General features: G+C 47.2%; 2 protein-coding genes across 5 annotated transcripts in view; one reads left to right on the top strand and one right to left on the bottom strand.

Moving 5' to 3' along the window:
• MIER1 (MIER1 transcriptional regulator) overlaps window positions 1–1,464 on the bottom strand; it is a 76,256-nt gene extending 74,792 nt beyond the window's left edge. For 2 of the 3 annotated variants that reach the window (XM_038752248.1, XM_038752249.1), the window contains exon 1: window positions 1,371–1,462. In XM_038752248.1, the coding sequence (XP_038608176.1) occupies window positions 1,371–1,376 (6 nt within the window). In that variant the 5' untranslated portion in view covers window positions 1,377–1,462. Of the gene's footprint in view, window positions 1–1,370 lie in introns of all 3 variants that reach the window. The other variant, XM_038752252.1, reaches the window with a different exon arrangement.
• A 4,066-nt stretch (window positions 1,465–5,530) lies between these two features.
• DNAI4 (dynein axonemal intermediate chain 4) overlaps window positions 5,531–20,975 on the top strand; it is a 52,150-nt gene continuing 36,705 nt past the window's right edge. For both annotated transcript variants that reach the window (XM_038752937.1, XM_038752936.1), the window contains exons 1-5: window positions 5,531–5,613; window positions 8,258–8,423; window positions 13,082–13,260; window positions 19,913–20,025; window positions 20,392–20,548. In XM_038752937.1, coding sequence (XP_038608865.1) covers window positions 5,534–5,613; window positions 8,258–8,423; window positions 13,082–13,260; window positions 19,913–20,025; window positions 20,392–20,548 — 695 coding nt within the window. In that variant the 5' untranslated portion in view covers window positions 5,531–5,533. The remainder of the gene's footprint in view (window positions 5,614–8,257; window positions 8,424–13,081; window positions 13,261–19,912; window positions 20,026–20,391; window positions 20,549–20,975) is intronic.

Below are 20,975 nucleotides of genomic sequence, written 5' to 3'. Positions count from 1 at the left end.
TATCTCCTCCTGCCTTCTGGACATCACTATGGATGGCACTACCGTCCTTCCCGTCTCATAAGCCCGCAACCTTGGTGTCAACCTTGACTTTGCTCTCTCATTCACCCCACATAGCCAATCAGTCACCAAAACCTGCCGGTCTCACCTCCCCAAGGTCGCCAAGATCCGCCCTTTCCTCTCCAACAAAACCGTTACCACGTTAGTACAATCACTCATCCTATCCCAACTGGATTACTGCGTCAGCATCCTTTCTGATCTCCCAACCTCCTGTCTCTCCCCATTTCAATCTGTACCTTACTCCACTGCCTGGATTATCGTTCTACAGAAATGTTCTGGGCATGTCAACCCCCTTCCTCAAAAACCTCCAGTGGTTGCCTATCAGCCTCCGTATCAAGCAAAAACTCCTCACTATTGGCTTCAAAGCTCTCCATCACCTCACCCCCTCTTACCTCACCTCCCTTCTCGCCTTCTATATCCCAGCCTGCACACTCCGCTCCTCTGATGCTAACCTTTTCACCGTGCCTCGTTCTCACCTGTCCCGCCGCCAATCCCTGGCCCACGTCCTACCTCTGGCCTGGAATGCCCTCCCTCCTCAAATCTGCCAAACTATCACCCCCCCCCCCCACCCCACCAAAGCCCTACTGATAGCTCATCTCCTTCAGGAATGAATAATTATATTTATTTATAATTCTATTTATTTATATTGATGCCTGTTTACTTGTTTTGATGTCTGTCTCCCCCCTTCTAGACTATATATATAGTCTATATACTATATATATAGTACTATATATACAGTAGTACTATATAGTATATATATAGTACTATATATATGTGTGTGTTACACTTCTATAACAAATACCATAATTGTTATTCTAGACTGTGAATAGTAATAATAATACAGTGCTCTGCACACAGTAAGTGTTCAATAAATATGATTGAATGAATAATTCTATTTATTTATATTGATGCCTGTTTACTTGTTTTGATGTCTGTCTCCCCCCTACTAGACTATATATATAGTCTATATACTATATATATACTAGTCCTATATATATATATACTAGTACTATATAGTGTGTGTGTGTGTGTTTGTGTGTATATATATACACTGTGTTTCACTTCTATAACAAATACCATAATTATTACTCTAGACTGTGAGCCCATTGTGGGCAGAGACTGTCTCTACTGGTTACTGAATTGTACTTTTCAAACGCTTAGTACAGTGCCCTGCGCACAGGAAGCACTCAATAAATTTGACTGAATGAATGAATGAAAAGAGGCCGGCTCTGTCAGTCTCTCTGGTGACCGAAGAACCAGGATTATCCCTCCCACAGGCCCCAACGCGGGGATTCCCCCACCCCCGGGCCTACCAGCATCACTTCCGCCTTGTCCGGATGGAGCCTCAACCAGTTGGTTCTCAACCACGTCCGCAACTCGGCCAAGCAGTGGGAGACCCAGGCCACCACACCATCTGCATTAAAGGACAGAGGGAGCTTACTGGAGACCCGAGGACCACCAACGCCAAGGCCCTGCGCCCCAAGAACCCACTCCCGGGGATAAACACAGCGTCCCTGGGTGCCCCCCCCCGCAGAAGACGCCCTAAAAAAGAGAAGCAGCGTGGCTTAGTGGAAAGAGCCCAGGCTTGGGAGACAGAGGTCGTGGGTTCTAATCCCGACTCCGCCACCTGTCAGCTGCGTGCCTTTGGGCATGTCACTTCACTGGGCCTCAGTTCCCTCACCTGTAAAATGGGGATTGAGACTGTGAGCCCCAAGTGGGACAACCTGATAACCTTGTATCTATCCCGGCACTTAGAACAGTGCTTGGCACATAGTAAGCGCTTGACAAACACCATCATTATTATTATTAGCACTTAGAACAGTGCTGGGCACATAGTAAGCACTTAACAAATACCATCATCATCATCATTATTATTATTATTATTAATGGAGACTCGAGGACCATCAACACCAACGCCCTGCACCCCAAAAACCCTCTCCCAGGGATAAACACAGGGTCCCAGAGTGCCCCCGCCAGAAGACACCCTAAAAAGTATGGTCCTGGGCTGCTGTCTCCCCCTTCCCCCCCCCTCCCCCCAGCAATATTGCCAAGATCCGCCCTTTCCTCTCCATCCAAACCATTGCCCTGCTCGTTCAAGCTCTCATCCTATTCTGTCTGGACTACTGCATCAGCCTTCTCTCTGATCTCTCATCCTCGTGTCTCTCCCCACTTCAATCCACACTTCACGCCGCTGCCCAGATTGTCTTTGTCCAGAAACGCTCTGGGCATGTTACTCCCCTCCTCAAAAATCTCCAGTGGCTACCAATCAATCTGCGCAACAGGCAGAAACTCCTCACCCTGGGCTTCAAGGCTGTCCATCCATCCCCTGGCCCCCTCCTACCTCACCTCCCTTCTCTTCTTCTCCAGCCCAGCCCGCACCCTCCGCTCCTCCACCGCTATTCTCCTCACCGTACCTCGTTCTCGCCTGTCCCGCCATCAACCCCCAGCCCACATCCTCCCCCTGGCCCGGAATGCCCTCCCTCTGCCCATCCACCAAGCTCGCTCTCTTCCTCCCTTCAAGACCCTACTGAGAGCTCACCTCCTCCAGGAAGCCTTCCCAGACTGAGCCCCCTCCTTCCTCTCCCCCTTCTCCCCCTCTCCATTCCCCCCACCTTACCTCCTTCCCTTCCCCACAGCACCTGTATATATGTATATATGTTTGTACGTATTTATTACTCTATTTATTTATTTTACTTGTACATATCTATTCTATTTACTTTATTTTGTTAATATGTTTTGTTCTCTGTCTCCCCCTTCTAGACTGTGAGCCCACTGTAGGGTAGGGACCGTCTCTGCATGTTGCCAACTTGTACTTCCCAAGACCTTAGTACAGTGCTCTGCACACAGTAAGCTCTCAATAAATACGATTGAATGAATGAATGCTGGCATCCTTGCCCCCAGCTGTACCCATTTCTTCCCACAGAGGCTTTGATCAGGTACTGTCATGCCCAGCTGTACCCATTTCCCCTTCACGGCAGCTTTGGTCAGGTACTGGGGTGCCCAACTGTACCCATTTCCCCCCAATGGTGGCTTTGGCCAGGTATTGGGGTGCCCAACTGCACCCACTTCCCCTCCATGGCAGCTTTAGTCAGGTACTGGGGTGCCCAACTGTACCCACTTCCCCTCCCTGGCAGCTTTGGTGAGGTATTGGGGTGCCCAACTGTACCCATTTCCGCAAATGGCGGCTTTGGTCAGGTATTGGGTTGCCCAACTGTACCCACTTCCCCTCCATGGCGACTTTGGTCAGGTATTGGGATGCCCAACTGTACCCATTTCCCCCCAGTGGCAGCTTTGGTCAGGTATTGGGGTGCCCAACTGCACCCATTTCCCCTCCAATGGTGGCTTTGGTCAGGTATCGGGGTGCCCAACTATACCAATTTCCCCCCATAGAGGCCTTGGTCAGGTATTGGGTTGTCCAACTGTACCCACCTCCCCTCCGTGGCAGCTTTAGTCAGGTATTGGGGTGCCCACCTGTACTTATTTCCCCCCATGGCGGCTTTGGTAAGGTACTGGGGTGCCCAACTGTACCCATTTCCCCCCCAATGGCGGCTTTGGTCAGATATTGGGGTGCCCAACTGTACCCATTTCCCCCCAGTGGCGGCTTTGGTAAGGTACTGGGGTGCCCAACTGTACCCATTTCCCCCCAATGGCGGCTTTGGCCAGGTATTGGGGTGCCCAACTGTACCCACTTCCCCTCCATGGCAGCTTTGGTCAGGTATTGGGTGCCCAACTGTACCCATTCCCTTTCCACGGCGGCTTTGGTCAGGTATTGGGTTACCCAACTGTACCCACTTCCCCTCCATGACGACTTTGGTCAGGTATTGGGGTGCCCAACTGCACCCACTTCCCCTCCATGGCAGCTTTGGTCAGGTACTGGGGTGCCCAACTGTACCCACTTCCCCTCCATGGCAGCTTTGGTCAGATATTGGGGTGCCCAATTGTACCATTTCCCCTCAATGGCGGCTTTGGCCAGGTATTGGGGTGCCCAACTGTACCCATTTCCCCCCAGTGGCGGCTTTGGTCAGATATTGGGGTGCCCAACTGTACCCATTTCCCCCCAGTGGCGGCTTTGGTGAGGTACTGGGGTGCCCAACTGTACCCATTTCCCCCCAATGGCAGCCTTGGTCAGATATTGGGGTGCCCAACTGTACCCATTTCCCCCCAGTGGCAGCTTTGGTCAGGTACTGGGGTGCCCAACTGCACCCATTTCCCCTCCAATGGTGGCTTTGATAAGGTATTGGGGTGCCCAACTGCACCCACTTCCCTTCCATGGCCTCTTTGGTCAGGTATTGGGGTGCCCAACTGTACCCATTTCCCCCCAGTGGCAGCTTTGGTAAGGTACTGGGGTGCCCAACTGTACGCATTTCCCCCCAGTGGCGGCCTTGGTCAGATATTGGGGTGCCCAACTGTACCCATTTTCCCCCAATGGCGGCTATGGCCAGGTATTGGGTTGCCCAACTGTACCCACTTCCCCTCCATGACGACTTTGGTCAGGTACTGGGGTGCCCAACTGCACCCATTTCCCCTCCAATGGTGGCTTTGATAAGGTATTGGGGTGCCCAACTGTACCCATTTTCCCCCAGTGGCGGCTTTGGTGAGGTATTGGGGTGCCCAACTGCACCCACTTCCCCCAATGGCGGCCTTGGTCAGGTATTGGGGTGCCCAACTGCACCCATTTCCCCTCCAATGGAGGTTTTGGTCAGGTATTGGGGTGCCCAACTGTCCCCCTTTCCCCCCATGGCAGGTTTGTGGGGTGCCCTCATGTCAGGCCATGAGGGGGGGGGAGGGGGGGCTGCGTTTTCCCTCCCCCTCCCCCCCCAAGAAGGGGCCCCCCTCCCCTCCCCTCCCCTCCCCTCCCCCCCAAGTCCTCTCACCCAGCCCGCAGCGCAGGCGGCCCGGCCTCCGACTCCCCACGCGCATGCGCGCCGAGGTCGCGCGGGAAGCCGAGGCGGGGCGAGGGTGGGGGGGAGGCTTACAGGCTGCGCGCGCCTTCGTCTCCACCGCGCACGCGCCGGAGGGGGGGACGCCTGACCCGTCGAGGGAGGACGGAAAGGGGGGAGGAGGGCGCATGCGCCCACCGCGTCCGCTGAGCCGAAAGGGGGCGCGCTTTCCCCTCAGCGCCCCTCCCCGGAAGCTGGGGTCATCCCCGGCTTGGACTTACAGCCTCCGCCGCGGCCGCCGCCTCCTCCGGGAGGTGCTCCATCCATCCGCCTGCAGCCCCGGACGCTGTCAGGCTGGGAGGAGGGCCCGGCGCCGCCGTCCCGCCTCCTCCGGCCCCCTCCCCGCCTCCTCCGCCTCCTCCTCCTCCTCCCTCCCCCCATCCCGGCTTCTGGGCTCCGCCCACCGCGCCCCCCGGCGGCCAATCGCGAGCGCGTTTGTTGATGTCCGTCTCCATGGCGCCGGCGCTTCCCGTCTCCATGGCGACCCCCTCGTCTCCATGGCGACCGGACAAACAGATGCTCCGCCGCCGCCGCCGATGGCCGACAGCCGGAGGTCCAGCCGGGCCGGCCAAAGCCAGTCCACCACCTCCACCGCCTTCCGCAACCAGCCCAAGCGGTGAGTCGCTCGCCTCCTCCAGGAGGCCTTCCCGGACTGAGCCCCCCTTTCGTCGTCATCATAATGATAATATTTATAATAATAATAATGGCGTTTATGGAGTGCTTACTATGTGCAAAGCACTGTTCTAAGCGCTGGGGAGGTTACAAGGTGATCAGGTTGTCCCAAGGGGGGCTCACTGTCTTCATCCCCATTTTACAGATGAGGGAACTGAGGCCCGGAGAATAATGATGGCATTTATTAAGCGCTTACTATGTGCAAAGCACTGTTCTAAGCGCTGGGGAGGTTACAAGGTGATCAGGTTGTCCCACGGGGGCCTCACAGTCTTAGTCCCCATTTTACAGATGAGGGAACTGAGGCACAGAGAAGAATAATAATAATGATGGCATTTATTAAGCGCTTACTATGAGCAAAGCACGGTTCTAAGCGCTGGGGTGGTTACAAGGTAATCGGGTTGTCCCACGTGGGGCCTCACAGTCTTCATCCCCATTTTACAGATGAGGTAACTGAGGCACAGAGAATAATAATAGTATTAATAATAATAATAATAATAATAATGGCATTTATTAAGCACTTACTATGTGGAAAGCACTGTTCTAAGCGCTGGGGTGGTTACAAGGTAATCAGGTTGTCCCACGTGGGGCCTCACAGTCTTCATCCCCATTTTACAGATGAGGTAACTGAGGCACAGAGAATAATAATAGTATTAATAATAATGGCATTTATTAAGCACTTACTATGTGCAAAGCACTGTTCTAAGCGCAGGGGTGGTTACAAGGTGATCAGGTTGTCCCACGGGGGGCCTCACAGTCTTCATCCCCATTTTACAGATGAGGGAACTGAGGCCCGGAGAAGTGAAGTGCCCAAAGTCACACAACTGACAAGCGGCAGAGCCGGGATTAGAACTCTGACTCCCAAGCCCGTGCTCTTTCCACTAAGCCACAAGCACTGTTCTAAGCACTGGGGTAATAATAATAATAATAATAATAATAATAATAGTTTTGTTAAGCACTTACTATGTACAAACCACTATTCTAAGTGCTGGGGTAATAGTAATAATTATGGTATTTGTTAAGCGTACTATGTGTCAAGTACTGTTATAAGGGCTGGGGTAATAATAAACCATAATAATCATTATGGTAGTTTTTAAGCACTTACTATGCGCCAAGCACTTGTTCTAAGCACTGTGATAGATACAAGGTAACCAGGTTGGACACAGTCCGTGCCCCACATGGGGCTCACAGCCTTCATCCCCATTTTACAGATGAGGGAACTGAGGCCCAAAGAAGTGCTGTGACTCACCCAAGGTCACCCTGCCGACAAGGGGCTGAGCTGGGATTAGAACCCACGTCCTCTGACTCCCAAGCCCATGCTCTAGCCACTAGGCTATACTACTTCTTAGTACAGTGCCCTGCACACAATAAGCATGCAATAAATACAACTGAATTAATGAATGAATAATAATAATTGTGGGATTTGTGGAGTGCTTGCTATGTGCCAAGTGCTGGGGTGGATACAAGCAAATTATTAAGTGCTTAGTACATGTCAAGAACAGTTCCAAGCACTGGAGTGGATACAAGCAGGTCAGGTTGGACACAGTCCCTGACCCACGTGGGGCTCACAGTCTCAATCCTCAGTTTACAGGTGAGGAAACTGAGGCACAGAGAAGTGAAGTGATTTGCCTGGACAAGTGGTGGGGTCAGGATTAGAACCCATGACCTTATAACTCCCAGGCCCATGCTCTGGCCACTAAGCCATGCCATCCATCCATCCATCCATCTCCCCCCACCCTTTCCCTGCTCTAGCCTCCCACCCTCCGCCCACCTTCCTAACCAGGTTGCCCTTCTAATAATAATAATTATTATTATTAATATTATTGTGGTATTTAAGCACTTCCTATGTGCCAATAATAATAATAATTGCAGTATTTGTTAAGCCCTTTCCATATGCCAGCCACTGTTCATTCATTCATTTGTATTTATCGAGGGCTTACTGTGTGCAGAGCACTGTACTAAGTGCTTGGAAGGTATCTAAGCACTGGGGTGGATACCAGCAAATCAGGTTGGACACAGTGTCTGTCCCACTTGGGGCTCATAGTCTCAACCCCGTTTTACAGATGAGACAACTGAAGCCCAGAGAAGTGAGGTGACTTGCCCAAGGTCATTCAGCCGACAAGTGGAGGTGGCTGGATTAGAACCCGTGACCTCCTGATTCCCAGGCCTGTGCTCTATCCACTATGCCAGGCTGCTTCTAACAGCATGTAACAGCAAAAGGGTACTTAGGTGCCCATCGTGATGCCGCTTTCTGAGGGACCAGATGGTGTTGGCTGAATCTGGAAGGTGGGACCAGAAGAGGGAGGGAGAAGGGGAGAAAAAGAGGATCATGTCCGATTAAATTATCCTGGGGTTTTCGTGCGGCCCCTGCTCATCTTGCCCTGAATCAGCACCTAGTGGGTGCCCACTCCTAAGACTGCTGGCCCTCTGGACTGTAAACTCATCCTCTAAAACTGTAAGCTCGTGGTGTCTGTTTATTGTTATATTAAACTTTCCCCAGCGCTTAGTCCAGTGCTCTGCGCTCAGTAAGCTCCATAAATCCGATTGAATGGATCAGTGAACTCATACCGCTTTCTCTTTTGCTCCCGAAGGCCTTCCACTACAGATCAGAGGAAGGATTCTTCTGCCTCCGCAACCAGAAGGCTGAGCGTGAACCCAAGCAGGTTGGGACGGTTTAGCCGTAGAAGCATAGTCGGAGTGTCCGACGGAAGAACAGCCGATAAAGGATCCCTTGTAGGCAGCAAGCAGATCATTCAGGTAGCCTTTTCGTGCCAGAAATCAAACAGTCAAGCACTTAGTACAGTGCTTTGCAAACAGTAAGTGCTCAGTAAATATGATGGAATGAAATAGTTTAAAAACGCAATGCAGTCTTAGAGGTCAAACACTTGGTGCTCTTCAATCAATCAACCACTCAATGGTGTTCACTGTGCACTTACTGTTAGCCGAGCACTCTACTAAGTGCTTGGGAAAGTACAGTACAACAGAACTGGTCAGATTGGTGAAAATAAATCGTCGTCCAGAACTCAGATGACGTTCGCGCTCGGAGATACATCGAAGCGACTCATGATTGCTGGCAAGAGCAGTGGGCTACTCAGCGGTGGCGTACTCTCCCAAGTGCTTAGTACGGTGTCTGTGCATGTAGGGAGCACTCACTAAATACTACTGATCAATTTGCAAGGGAGCAATTGTTTAGCCTAGACAACACTGGACAACACATTCAGGGCAGGTCACCCCACTCCACAGCAAGCTCCAGGGGTTGCCCGTCCACCTCCTCATCAAACAAAAACTCCTCACCATTGACCCACTCAAACAGTCCATCCCCTTGCCCCCTCCTGCCTCACCTCGCTACTCTCCTACCACAAGGCAGCCCTCACACTTCGCTCCTCTGTTAACCTTCTCACTCTGCCTCCATCTCGCCTGTCTCGCTGACAACCTCTCACCCTCATCATCATCATCATCATCATCATCAATCGTATTTATTGAGCGCTTACTATGTGCAGAGCACTGTACTAAGCGCTTGGGAAGTACAAATTGGCAACATATAGAAACAGTCCCTACCCAACAGTGGGCTCACAGTCTAAAAGGGGGAGACAGAGAACAAAACCAAACATACTAACAAAATAAAATAAATAGAATAGATATGTACAAATAAAATAAATAAATAAATAAATAGAGTAAAAAATATGTACAAACATATATACATATATCCAGGTGCTGTGGGGAAGGGAAGGAGGTAAGATGGGGGGATGGAGAGGGGGACGAGCGGGAGCCTCTGGCCTGGAATACATACATACATATTTATTTATGTATAAATAAATATGTATGTCTATATAAATACATATAAATAAATATGTATTTATTTACATACATACATATTTATTACTCTATTCATTTATTTATTTATTTATTCATTTTGCTTGTACATTTCTATCCTGTTTATTTTATTTTGTTGGTATGTTTGGTTCTGTTCTCTGTCTCCCCCTTTTAGACTGTGAGCCCACTGTTGGGTAGGGACTGTCTCTATGTGTTGCCAATTTGTACTTCCCAAGCGCTTAGTACAGTGCTCTGCACATAGTAAGCGCTCAATAAATACGGTTGATTGATTGATTGATTGGAATGCCCTCCCTCCTCAAATCCCACAGACAATTACTCTCCCCCTCCTTTAAGGCCTTATTGAAGATACATCTCCTCCTCCAGGAGGCCTTCCCTGACGAAGCCCCCCTCTGTTTCCTCTTCTCCCACTCCCTTCTTTGTCGCCCTAACTTGCTCCCTTTATTCCTCCCCCCTCCCAGGCCCACAGCACTTACGTATATATCCGTAATTTATTTATTTAGATTAACGTCCGTTTCCCCCGACCCCCAGACTGTAAGCTCGTTGTGGGCAGGGAATGTGTCTGTTTATTGTTGTTCTGTACTATCCCAAGCGCTCAGTACAGTGCTCTGCACACAACACTCAATAAATATGATTGAATGAATGAACACTCAACTTTGCCGTTAACCACTGCTTATTCATGGCGTTATCCACTGGACCCAGCCTTACATTCCACCTCTGTTGTATTGGACTCCCCCAGGCACTTAGTATAATGCTCGGTACGTAGTAAGTGCTCAATAAATACCATTGATTGATTGGTGGATGTGGTTTTGAGGATGAAACGTCAGGCGGCGCTAAATATGTGGGTCATGGGTTCAAATCCCACTCCGCCACTTGTCAGCTGTGTGACTTTGGGCAAATCACTTCACTTCTCTGAGCCTCCATTACCTCATCTGTAAAATGGGGATTAAGACTGTAAGCCCCCCCATGGGACAACCTGATCACCTTGTAACCTCCCCAGCACTTAGAACGGTGCTTTGCACATAGTAAGCGCTTAATAAATACCATTATTATTATATGTGTGTTAAACGCTTTTCCCAAGAAATGCAATATGCTGATTCAGTTTGCTTGGTTTGACTGACAAAATACATCTAATGCCCTTTATCCCCTCTGGAGTCATTTTGAACTTAATTCCACCTTTTATGACATGACGTACCTGCTACAACTGGGTTAAGCTCTCTGAAAATCGGATCGCATCGTGGGGTACATTTCCTATAGACATGAAGGCAATTAGTTCGGATCCATTCCAGAAGCTGCCCTGACTGGGAAAAGCCACGGCTTAGTTAAGTCAAAAATGAAAGGGTTACATAAAACTTCCAAAAATGTAAATCCCCCTCAGCGGCTTTCCCGAACACTTCCCACCCCTGTAATTCGAACTCAGCTTCCTCGCTGCCGTATTTCTTCCGTCCCCTGTTGCTTGCCGGAATTTCTTTTTCTTTGTTTACACTTTTATCATAGCAGCACCCCTCGCTGTGAACACGCCTGTGGACACCCCATCCATCCCTCCCCCCTGTAGCTCCCCACCCGGCTTGTAGTTCCTGTCAAAGTCCCCGGAATCAGGACAGAACGGAAGGGAATCCAGAGGTGGTCCCTGTTCTGGAGAAGCAGTATGGCGCGATGGATAGAGCACGGGCCTGGGAGACAGAAGGTCATGAGTGCTAATCCCGCCTCCACCACTTGTCTGCTGTGTGACCTTGGGCAGGTCTCTTTACTTCTCTGGGCCTCAGCTACCTCATCTGTAAAATGGGAATTGAGACTGTTGTACTTCCCAAGTGCTTAGTACAGCGCTCTGCACACAGTAAGCGCTCAATAAATACGATTGAATGAATGAATGAATGAATGTGGAACAGCCCAGGCTCTTTCCACTGAGCCACGCTGCGCTTCCCAATAATGATGGCATTTATTAAGCACTTACTATGTGCAGTGCACTGTTCTAAGCGCTGGGGAGATTACAAGGTGGTCAGGTTGTCCCACGGGGGGCTCACAGTCTTAATCCCCATTTTACTACTAGACTGTGAGCCCGCTCTTGGGTAGGGACCATCTCTATATGTTGCCAACTTGTACTTCCCAAGCGCTTAGTACAGTGCTCTGCACACAGTAAGTGCTCATTAAAGACGATTGAATGAATGAATGAATGAATGAATGAACAGGGGCTGTGTCCAACCTGATTTGCTGATATCCACCCCAATGCTTAGTACAGTGCCTGGCATATAGTAAGTGCTTAACAAACACCACAATTATTATTATTATTGTTCCCCACCCAGCCCCACACCCTGTCCCATTCTGATCTGTCCCTGGCCCTGATCCCACGGCTCTACTGAATGGTCAGGAAACCTCATCATTTGGCATATTTCAATTAAGTTGCTTTCCTCTAGGGTTAACCCTGCCCTAGACTGATTATCGGGGACAGTGTTAATCAGTGGTATGTACTGAGTGCTTACCATGTGCAGAGCACTGTACTAAGAGCTTGGGAGATACAATATTACAGAATTAATAATAGTAACAAGATCTGCCAAGTGCTGACTATGTGTCAAGCATTGTTCTAAAGTCTGGGGTACATACAAGCTGATCAGGTTGGACATAGTTCGTGTCCCACATTCATTTATTCATTCAATCGTATTTATTGAGCGCTTACTGTGTGCAGAGCACTGTACTAAGCACTTGGGAAGTACAAGTCGGCAACCTATAGAGACGGTCCCTACCCAACAACGGTATCACAGTCTAGAAGGGGGAGACAGACAACAAAAAAAACCACGTGGACAGGTGTCAAGTCATCAGAACAAATAGAATTAAAGCTAATTGCACATCATTAACAAAATAAATAGAATAGTAAATATGTAGAAGCAAAATAAATAGAGTAATAAATCTGTACAAACATATATACAGGTGCTGTGGGGAGGGGAAGGAGGTAGGGCGGTGGGGATGGGGAGGAGGAGAGGAAAAAGAGGGCTCAGTCTGGAGTTCATGGGGCTCATAGTCTTAATCCCCATTTTACTGAGGTAAAATGTTACTTAGTTACTGAGGTAACTAAGGCCCAGAGAAGTGAAGTGTCTTGACCAAGGTCACACGGCAGACAAGTGGCAGAGCCGGGATTAGAACCCAGATCCAACATAGCTCAGTGGAAAGAGCGCAGGCTTGGGAGTCAGAGGTCATGGGTTCGAATTCCGCCTCCCCCACATCTGCTGTGTGACCTTGGGTAAGTCACTTCACTTCTCTGTGCCTCAGTTCCCTCATCTGTAAAATGGGGATTAAGACTGTGAGCCCCACATGGGGCAACCTCATCTCCTTGTGTTCGCCCCAGCGCTTAGAACAGTGCTTTGTGCATAGTAAGCGCTTAACAAATACCAACATTATTATTATTATTATTATTCTGACACCCAGGCCTATGCTCTATCCACTAAGCCATGCTGCTTCCATATCGGTAGACAAGTTTGTTTCCGGGCCATATTAACATCCTCCTTCCTAGCGTTCTGTGAAGCTGCAAGTCGTGCTTGCTTTTCAAACTCCGCTTTTAATGTGGATTTCTAATTTGCTATTTTCTACAGATTTTTGATGAGCAAGGAAAAGATGTAACCCCTCGACCTCTTTACCACCCAGATGGGACCACCCAGCTAAAGCACAGCAAATTCTTAGGACCACAAGAAATATCTATTATGTCTGACTTAACGCCTTCCCTCTCTTACTATCAAACTACAATAGCAACTGTCAGTTTTCCTTTCTCAAGGTAGGGGTTGATTCTTTTTTTACATGCATTCTATACAACTCCCCACAGCACTTGTATATGTATTTGTACAGATTTATTACTCTATTTTACTTGCACATATTTACTATTCTATTTATTTTGTTAATGATGTGCATATGTTGCCAACTTGTACTTCCCAAGCGCTTAGTACAGTGCTGTGCACACAGTAAGCGCTCAATAAATACAATTGATGATGATGATGATATAGCTTTAATTCTATTTGTTCTGACGATTTTGACAACTGTCTCCATATTTTGTTTTGTTGTCTGTCTCCCTCTTCTAGACTGTGAGCCCGTTGTCGGGTCGGGACCGTCTCTATATGTTGCCGACTTGTACTTCCCAAGCGCTTAGTGCAGTGCTCTGCATACAGTAAATGCTCAATAAATATGATTGACTGAATGAACTCATTTGAATAACTCCCAGGGATAGTGATAGAGTCAAATGTTTGTAACATGATTTCTCTCCTTGGAAGGAAGGATTTGTTTTGAAAGTAAAGCATTATTATTACATTGTCTTTACTGTAATAAATTCATTCAAATAATTTTTTTTGAGGTGGGGGAAGGGAGCGAGACTCCACTCTTGCTTTAATGTCTACGTGGATGATTGGGCATAAGATCAATTCATTTGGAGCCCAAGTTAGATCCTCAGCATCTGAGAAAATATTAGACTATTTATTAGAGTGGTTATTGTGAGTCAGTTTTTCATTTTATAATAATAATAATGGCATTCATTAAGCACTTACTATGTGCAAAGCACTGTTCTAAGCGCTGGGGAGGTTACAAGGTGATCAGGTTGTCCCACGGGGGCTCACAGTCTTTAATCCACATTTTACAGATGAGGTAACAGGCCCAGGGAAGCTAAGTGACTTGCCCAAAGTCACACAGCTGATAATTGGCAGAGCCTGGATTTGAACCCATGACTTCTGACTCCAAAACCCATGCCCTTTCCACTGAGCCATGCTGCTTCTCAATAATAATGGCATTTGTTAAGCACTTGCTATGTGCAAAGCACTGTTGTAAGCGCTGGGAAGGTTACAAGGTGATCAGGTAGTCCCACGTGGGGCTCACAGTCTTAATACCCATTTTACAGATGAGGTCACTGAGGCACAGAGAAGATAAGTGACTTGCCCAAAGTCACACAGCTGACAAGTGGAGGAGCCGGGATTTGAACCCATGGCCCCTGACTGACTCCAAAGCCTGATGGAACAATCATTTTATAACGATCCAAAATGAGATAACTGCAGTCTAGGAGCATATTGCTCACCCCATAATTTTCCCATGGCCACACTTCTGTATGGACTTGCCCAGAGTTGGGGAAATTAGCCTTGCCCTTCCAACCCTTTACTCCCGAAACCCTCCAGAAATCCCCAATCCACCAACCAGCCATCCCTGATTAATTCTCACCCCCCTGGAGCTGTATAATCCCATCAGCCATCTCTAGCACTTGGGGATTTATCCACACCCATCCTCAGTGCTTATGTCTATATGTTCAGTTGTACATTCTTCTGATTCCTCTCTTTGTAATAAGTCTTTTACTCCCATTCGAGCCTTGTGGTCCGGGAATGTGTTAATTCAGTGGCTTTTCACTCCTACTTCCATCACCCCAAGCCAGCAGGGATGTAGATCACCCCCACCATATTTAAAAGTCAAGTTTTCTTTGGGATTCACCAGTGGGTCCATTTGAGAAACTTCCAGGAGCCAAGTTTGACCGATGAGCTCCCATGTGGCTTCATTTCTCTCTCTCTCTTTCCCTCCCTTTTTCTCTCCCTCCTTCTCTCTCCTTCCCTTCCTGTCTCTCTGTCTCTGTCTCTCTGTCTCTGTCTCTCTCTGTCTCTCCTTCCAACACTGTGGTACTCAGCTGCCATGAGGGAATAATTCCCACTCATCTTCATCCTATTCCTTCCTCTACTGCCATGTCAACACTTCTGTACCTTCTAAGCACTTGGGTATTATTATTATTATGGTATTTGTTAAGCACTTACTATGTACCAGGCACTGAACTAAGCGCTGGGGTGAACATAAGCAAATCTGGTTGGACACAGTCCCTGCCACATGTGGGGCTCACAATCCCAATCCCCATTTTACAGTTGAGGTAACTGAGGCCCAGAGAATAATAATAATAATGATGGTATTTATTAAACGCTTACTATGTGCAAAGAACTGTTCTAAGCGCCGGTGAGGTTACAAGGTGATCAGGTTGTCCCACGGGGGGCTCACAGTCTTAATCCCCGTTTTACAGATGAGGTAACTGAGGCCCAGAGAAGTGACTTGCCCAAAGTCACACAGCTGACAGTTGGCGGAACTGGGATTTGAACCCATGGCCTCTGACTCCAAAGCCCGTGCTCTTTCCACTGAGCCGCGCTGCTTCTCCAGTGAAGTGATTTGCCCAAGGTCATACAGCAGGCAAGTGGCGGAGGCAGGATTAGAACCCATGACCTTCTGACTCCCGGGCCCGGTCTCTATCCACTATTCTGTGCTGCTTCTCTAGTAGTCGGGTGCTAACTCCTGCCCTCTCCCCCACTACACCACTTGGTATTAATTCCTGCCTTTACCCCTCACCGAAGCATTTACGCACCTAATGTCTCAAGACTCTTGCTTCTCCCTGCCTATAGTTTATGTTGGTGTCCATCTCACTTGCTGGATTGTAAGCTCCTGAGGGCAGGGAGCATGGCTTACTAATTCTATTGTACTGTTCCATGCGCATAGCCCAGTCCTATTTACAGTAGGTACTCAATCAGTACTATTAACTGATTAATCGATACGTCTAGTAGCTCCTCTACACTGGAGAAGCAGCGTAGCTCAGTGGAAAGAGCCTGGGCTTGTGAGTCGGAGGTCATGGGTTCTAATCCCAGCTCCGCCACTTGTCAGCTGTGTGACTTCGGGCAAGTCACTTCACTTCTCTGGGCCTCAGTTACCTCATCTGTAAAATAGGGATTAAGATTGTGAGTCCCATGTGGGGCAATCTAATTACCTGGTATCCCCCCAGCGTTTAGAACAGTGCTTGGCACATAGTAAGCGCTTAACAAATGCCATCATTATTATTACACTGTAAGCTCGTTAGGGGCTGGGAATGTGTCGGCTAATTCTGTTGTATTGTAATTAATAATTGGCATTTGTTAAGCGCTTACTATGTGCAGAGCACTGTTCTAAGCGCTGGGGAGGATACGGGGTGATCAGGTTGTCCCACGTGGGGCTCACAGTCTTAACCCCCATTTTCCAGATGAGGTAACTGGGGCCCAGAGAAGTGAAGCGACTTGCCCAAAGTCACCCAGCTGACAAGTGGTGGAGCCGGGATTTGAACCCATGACCTCTGACTCCAAAGCCCGGGCTTTTACCACTGAGCCACGCTGCTTCTCCCAAGCGTCTAGTACAATGCTGTGCACATAGTAAGTGCTCAATAAATACCATTGATGGATTAATTTCCTCAAATAAAGTTTTTGACCCAGTCTTACCATAGGAACAAGCTTACTGTCCTCTATCCGGCCCCCTCCCGGAATAGGTACTCAATAGGCTTTAGAGCAGTGTCTTGAAACAGGAGTTGAGACCACTCTGGAGTTTCATGGGAAATTTTGAGAGGGGAAAGAAGGACTTGAAAAAAGGACCAATTTTTTAAAAAATGGTATCTGTTAACTGTTAAGTGCTTACTTTAGGCCAAGCACTGTACTAAGCATTAGGGTAGATACAAACAAATCTGGTTGGACACAGTCTGTGTCCCACATGGGGCTCACAGTCTTAATCCCCATTTTGCAGATGAGGTAGCTGAGGCCCAGAGAAGTAAAGAGACCCGTCCAAGGTCACACATCAGACAAGTGGCGGAGCCAGGATTAGAAGCACTAGGCCATGTTGACTCCAAAGTGTTTGCCCTCTGGCATCCCTCCCTGTTGTTATAATTGATTGCTGGCAGTTTGTTGAGTTTGCAAATGTTTATTTATTATTTCCCCCTTTACTAGCACTAGCACTTCATTCATTCCTTACTCCCTTCCTGTTGAACTAAACAAAGACAAGATGTTACTAACTCTTCCCAGTTTCTTAACAGCATATAATCATGGACATCTTGCCACATGTTTTTTCAAAGACTGAGGGTTGGTATAAAGCAGCGGGATCCCACTAGCTCCCAGTTAGGAGATGAAAATGAAAATGTTTGAAGATAATTTTTCTGGTTTAGCGTTTAGCAGTATATTAGTGATTTGCCTGTTGATGCTATGTAGCGAGCGTGCATTTAAAAATGATTTAAAATGTATTTTTAAGGAGGTAGAAAGAGCACAGGTCTAGTCCCAGTTCTGCCAGTTATCTGCTGGGTGACCCTGGGCAAGTCACTTCGCTTTTCTGTGCCTCAGTTTTATCAACTGTAAAATGGAGATTCAATACCAGTTCTCCCTCCTACTTAGATGGTGAGCTCCATGTGAGACAGGGACTGTGTCTAACCTGATTACCTTGTATCTACCCCAATGCTTAGAACAGTGCTTGACACATAGTAAGCGCCTAACAAATACCATAATAATAATGATAACAGTTGTCACGTGCAACTTTTTCTGCAGCAGTAAGGCATTGCTAGTCTTTTATCCTTGCATTTTCATACTGAACTGGCCAGGCCAGCCCTAGATTATGGCCAATTCAGGGCTTTATAATAATAATAATAATAATAATAGCATTTGTTAAGCACTTACTATGTGCAAAGCACTGTTCTAAGAGCTGGGGGGATACAAGGTGATCAGGTTGTCCCACCTGGGGCTCACAATCTTAATTCCCATTTTACAGATGAGGTAACTGAGGCATAGAGAAGTTAAGTGATTTGCCCAAAGTCACACAGCCAATAAGTAGCGAGTCAGGATTAGAACCCATGACCTCTGACTCCAAAGCCTGGGGTCCTTCCACTGAGCCACGCTGCTTCTCTGTTGCTTCTCTGCTTCTATTGCTTCTCTCTTCTTTATTGTGAAACACTTTTTAAAACTCTTCAACTCTGTGTCTGATCTGATTATATTAATTAATTAATGATAGTATTTGTTAAGTGCTTACTCTGTGCCAAGCACTGTTCCAAGTGCTGGGGTAGATACACAGTAATTAGGTTGCCCCACGTGGGACTCACAATCTTAGTCCCCACTTTACAGATGAGGTAACTGAGGCATGGAGAAGTTAAGTGATTTGCCCAAAGTCACATAGCTGATAAGTGGCAGGGCCAGGATTAGAACCCATGACCTCTGGCTCCCAAGCCCGTGCTCGTTCCACTAAGGCACGATTACACATATTACCCTAGGGCTTTGACACAGCACCTGTATATATGTATATATGTTTGTACATATTTATTACTCTATTCATTTATTTATTTATTTATTTATTTGTACATATCTAGTCTATTTTATTTTGTTAGTATGTTTGGTTTTGTTGTCTGTCTCCCCCTTTTAGACTGTGAGCCCACTGTTGGGTAGGGTCTGTCTCTATATGTTGCCAATTTGTACTTCCCAAGCGCTTAGTACAGTGCTCTGCACATAGTAAGCGCTCAATAAATACGATTGATAATGATGATGGGGAAAAAAACCCATTAAATACCACTTCCTTTTTCTATTTATGCTATCCGCTTATGTTTTCTATATCGAAGGGACACATTTTTCTCACACTTCTTCTTTGCCGGTACAATTGGACCACTTTTATGTCCCATGCAAACTTTAATTTCCTGTCTAGCTGTAGTATTTTCTCACCTTTGCCCTGCTGAGTTCTGGGTTTACCTAATTTGGCTTCTTGTTCTCCCTTTTTTGTCCTTCCCACATACAGAAAAACTATCTTTCAATCAGTCAGTTAATGGCATTTATTGAGACCCTTCTAAGTGCTAAGAACTGTACTAAGCATTTGGGAGACTATGGCAGTAGTAAGACACAAGTTCCTGCCCTCATGGACTTTCTAATCTAATGACTGAACAACAGTTAGCTTTTTTGGGTCCTTTGATAGAGTGTGACCTCCTTCCATTCACAAGAATGGAAGTTCTTTGTGGACAGACATCACGTCGCTTTTCTGCTTTGTACTTCGTAAGTGCTTAGTACAGTGCTTGGCGCCCAGTGCCAATAAGTACAATTTTCCCTTTATCTTTTCCATTTCTTTCCCTCTGCATCTTTCCCACCAGTCCTCCAAACCTGTTAAAATTTGTCTTTCATCATCTTTCTGCTGATTCTCCTTCCTTCCTTTTGAATCTTAAACGCAAGCTTGCTTTCCTCCAATGTTTCTGAAACTTCTTTGGATCCTCGATTAATTCTTTCCTGCTAAAAGGATCAAATCAAGGTGGGAATTTACTGTAGTTGGCTCCTGTGCTGGTAAATTATCCCCAGTCACTTGACTTCTTGTTGCCTCGGTTACCGCATCTGCAAAATGGGGATTGAGACTGTGAGCCCCACGTGGGACAGGGACTGTGTCCAACCCGATTTATTTGGATCCACCCCAGCACTTAGTACAGTGTCTGGCACAGAGTAAGCACTTCATAAATGCCATTATAGTTGTCGTCGTTGAATTCCAAATATTTGACAGTGGGCAGCTCACTGAATCATTTTTCCAGTCGATATTTGGGTTACCACCAGATCCTGATTCCCCTGTGAATATCCATGCTCTTGAATAAATGATTATGTTTCAACACTTCTTTATCACTAAAGGTCAGCAGTTGGAAGCAGCTACTTTTCCAAGTCAAGCTTATCTACAACCGAGTCCCTGGCAGAAGACATAGAAGAACCGCTTTTTAAACGAGACACACTGTTCAGTTATTCTGGTAGGAAAATGTACCGATGTAATTACAATCAAATCACACTCTGTGGTCTTTCTTAAAGTCCTTTCCACTATACAAAACATTAAAGAGAGCCAGCGAAGTGTAATGGAGAGAAGATAGGCTCCAGGGAATCAGCAGACCCTCGCCGCTGACTTTTGGGTCAGATCGGTTGAGGAATCTAACTTTTGGCATTTGGGTTTTACTTACTGTTTCTAAAGGAAGAATAATGGAGGCTGGTAATAAAATGCAAGAAGCCTTAAGATAAGATACATCTTCATTTAGCTTTTTGTAGGGATTTTATCCAGTGACCAACGGCTGTACCCATTCATTCTAAAAGCGGGTATGTCATTTTGTTATGTCCTCTGTCAGATGTACATGTTAAAAAAGATGTGGCTCTGGAGCAGCTGACCAAAGAAGACTTAGAAAAAAAAGTGGAGATATTGCTCGCAGAGACCAAAACTCTGGTGCTCCTCAACTTACCACCTGTCATGATATCCGTAGAATCCGAAGAAGCGGAGACGGTGAAGTATGTACCATACACCTATCAGAGTTGGCTTCATTGATTCTGTCATTGGGAAAATGCTAAGGAAAACAAAGTCTACTACAATGAAATCAGATGAAATGGTCCTTTTCTCTAAACATTCATTCTAGTGAATTTTAACTCCTCCAGCTCATTTGTTTCCCAGTTTTTTAAAAAAATTGGCCTGCTGTCTAATGAGATAATAATAATAATGGCATTTGTTAAGCACTTACTATGTGCGAAGCATTGTTCTAAGCAATGGAAATGTATCTCTTGCCAAGTAGGGCAGTAAGTAAAAGCTCTTTTCCTCCCTTCAAAGCCCTACTGAGAGCTCACCTCCTCCAGGAGGCCCTCCCAGAATGAGCCCCCTCCTTCCTCTCTCCCTCCTCTCCCTCCCCATTCTCCTGCCTTACCTCCTTCCCCTCCCCACAGC

The sequence above is a fragment of the Tachyglossus aculeatus genome, chromosome 10 (assembly GCF_015852505.1).
Source record: "Tachyglossus aculeatus isolate mTacAcu1 chromosome 10, mTacAcu1.pri, whole genome shotgun sequence".
Taxonomy (NCBI): domain Eukaryota; kingdom Metazoa; phylum Chordata; class Mammalia; order Monotremata; family Tachyglossidae; genus Tachyglossus; species Tachyglossus aculeatus.
This window is presented reverse-complemented; position numbering and strand designations above follow the sequence as displayed.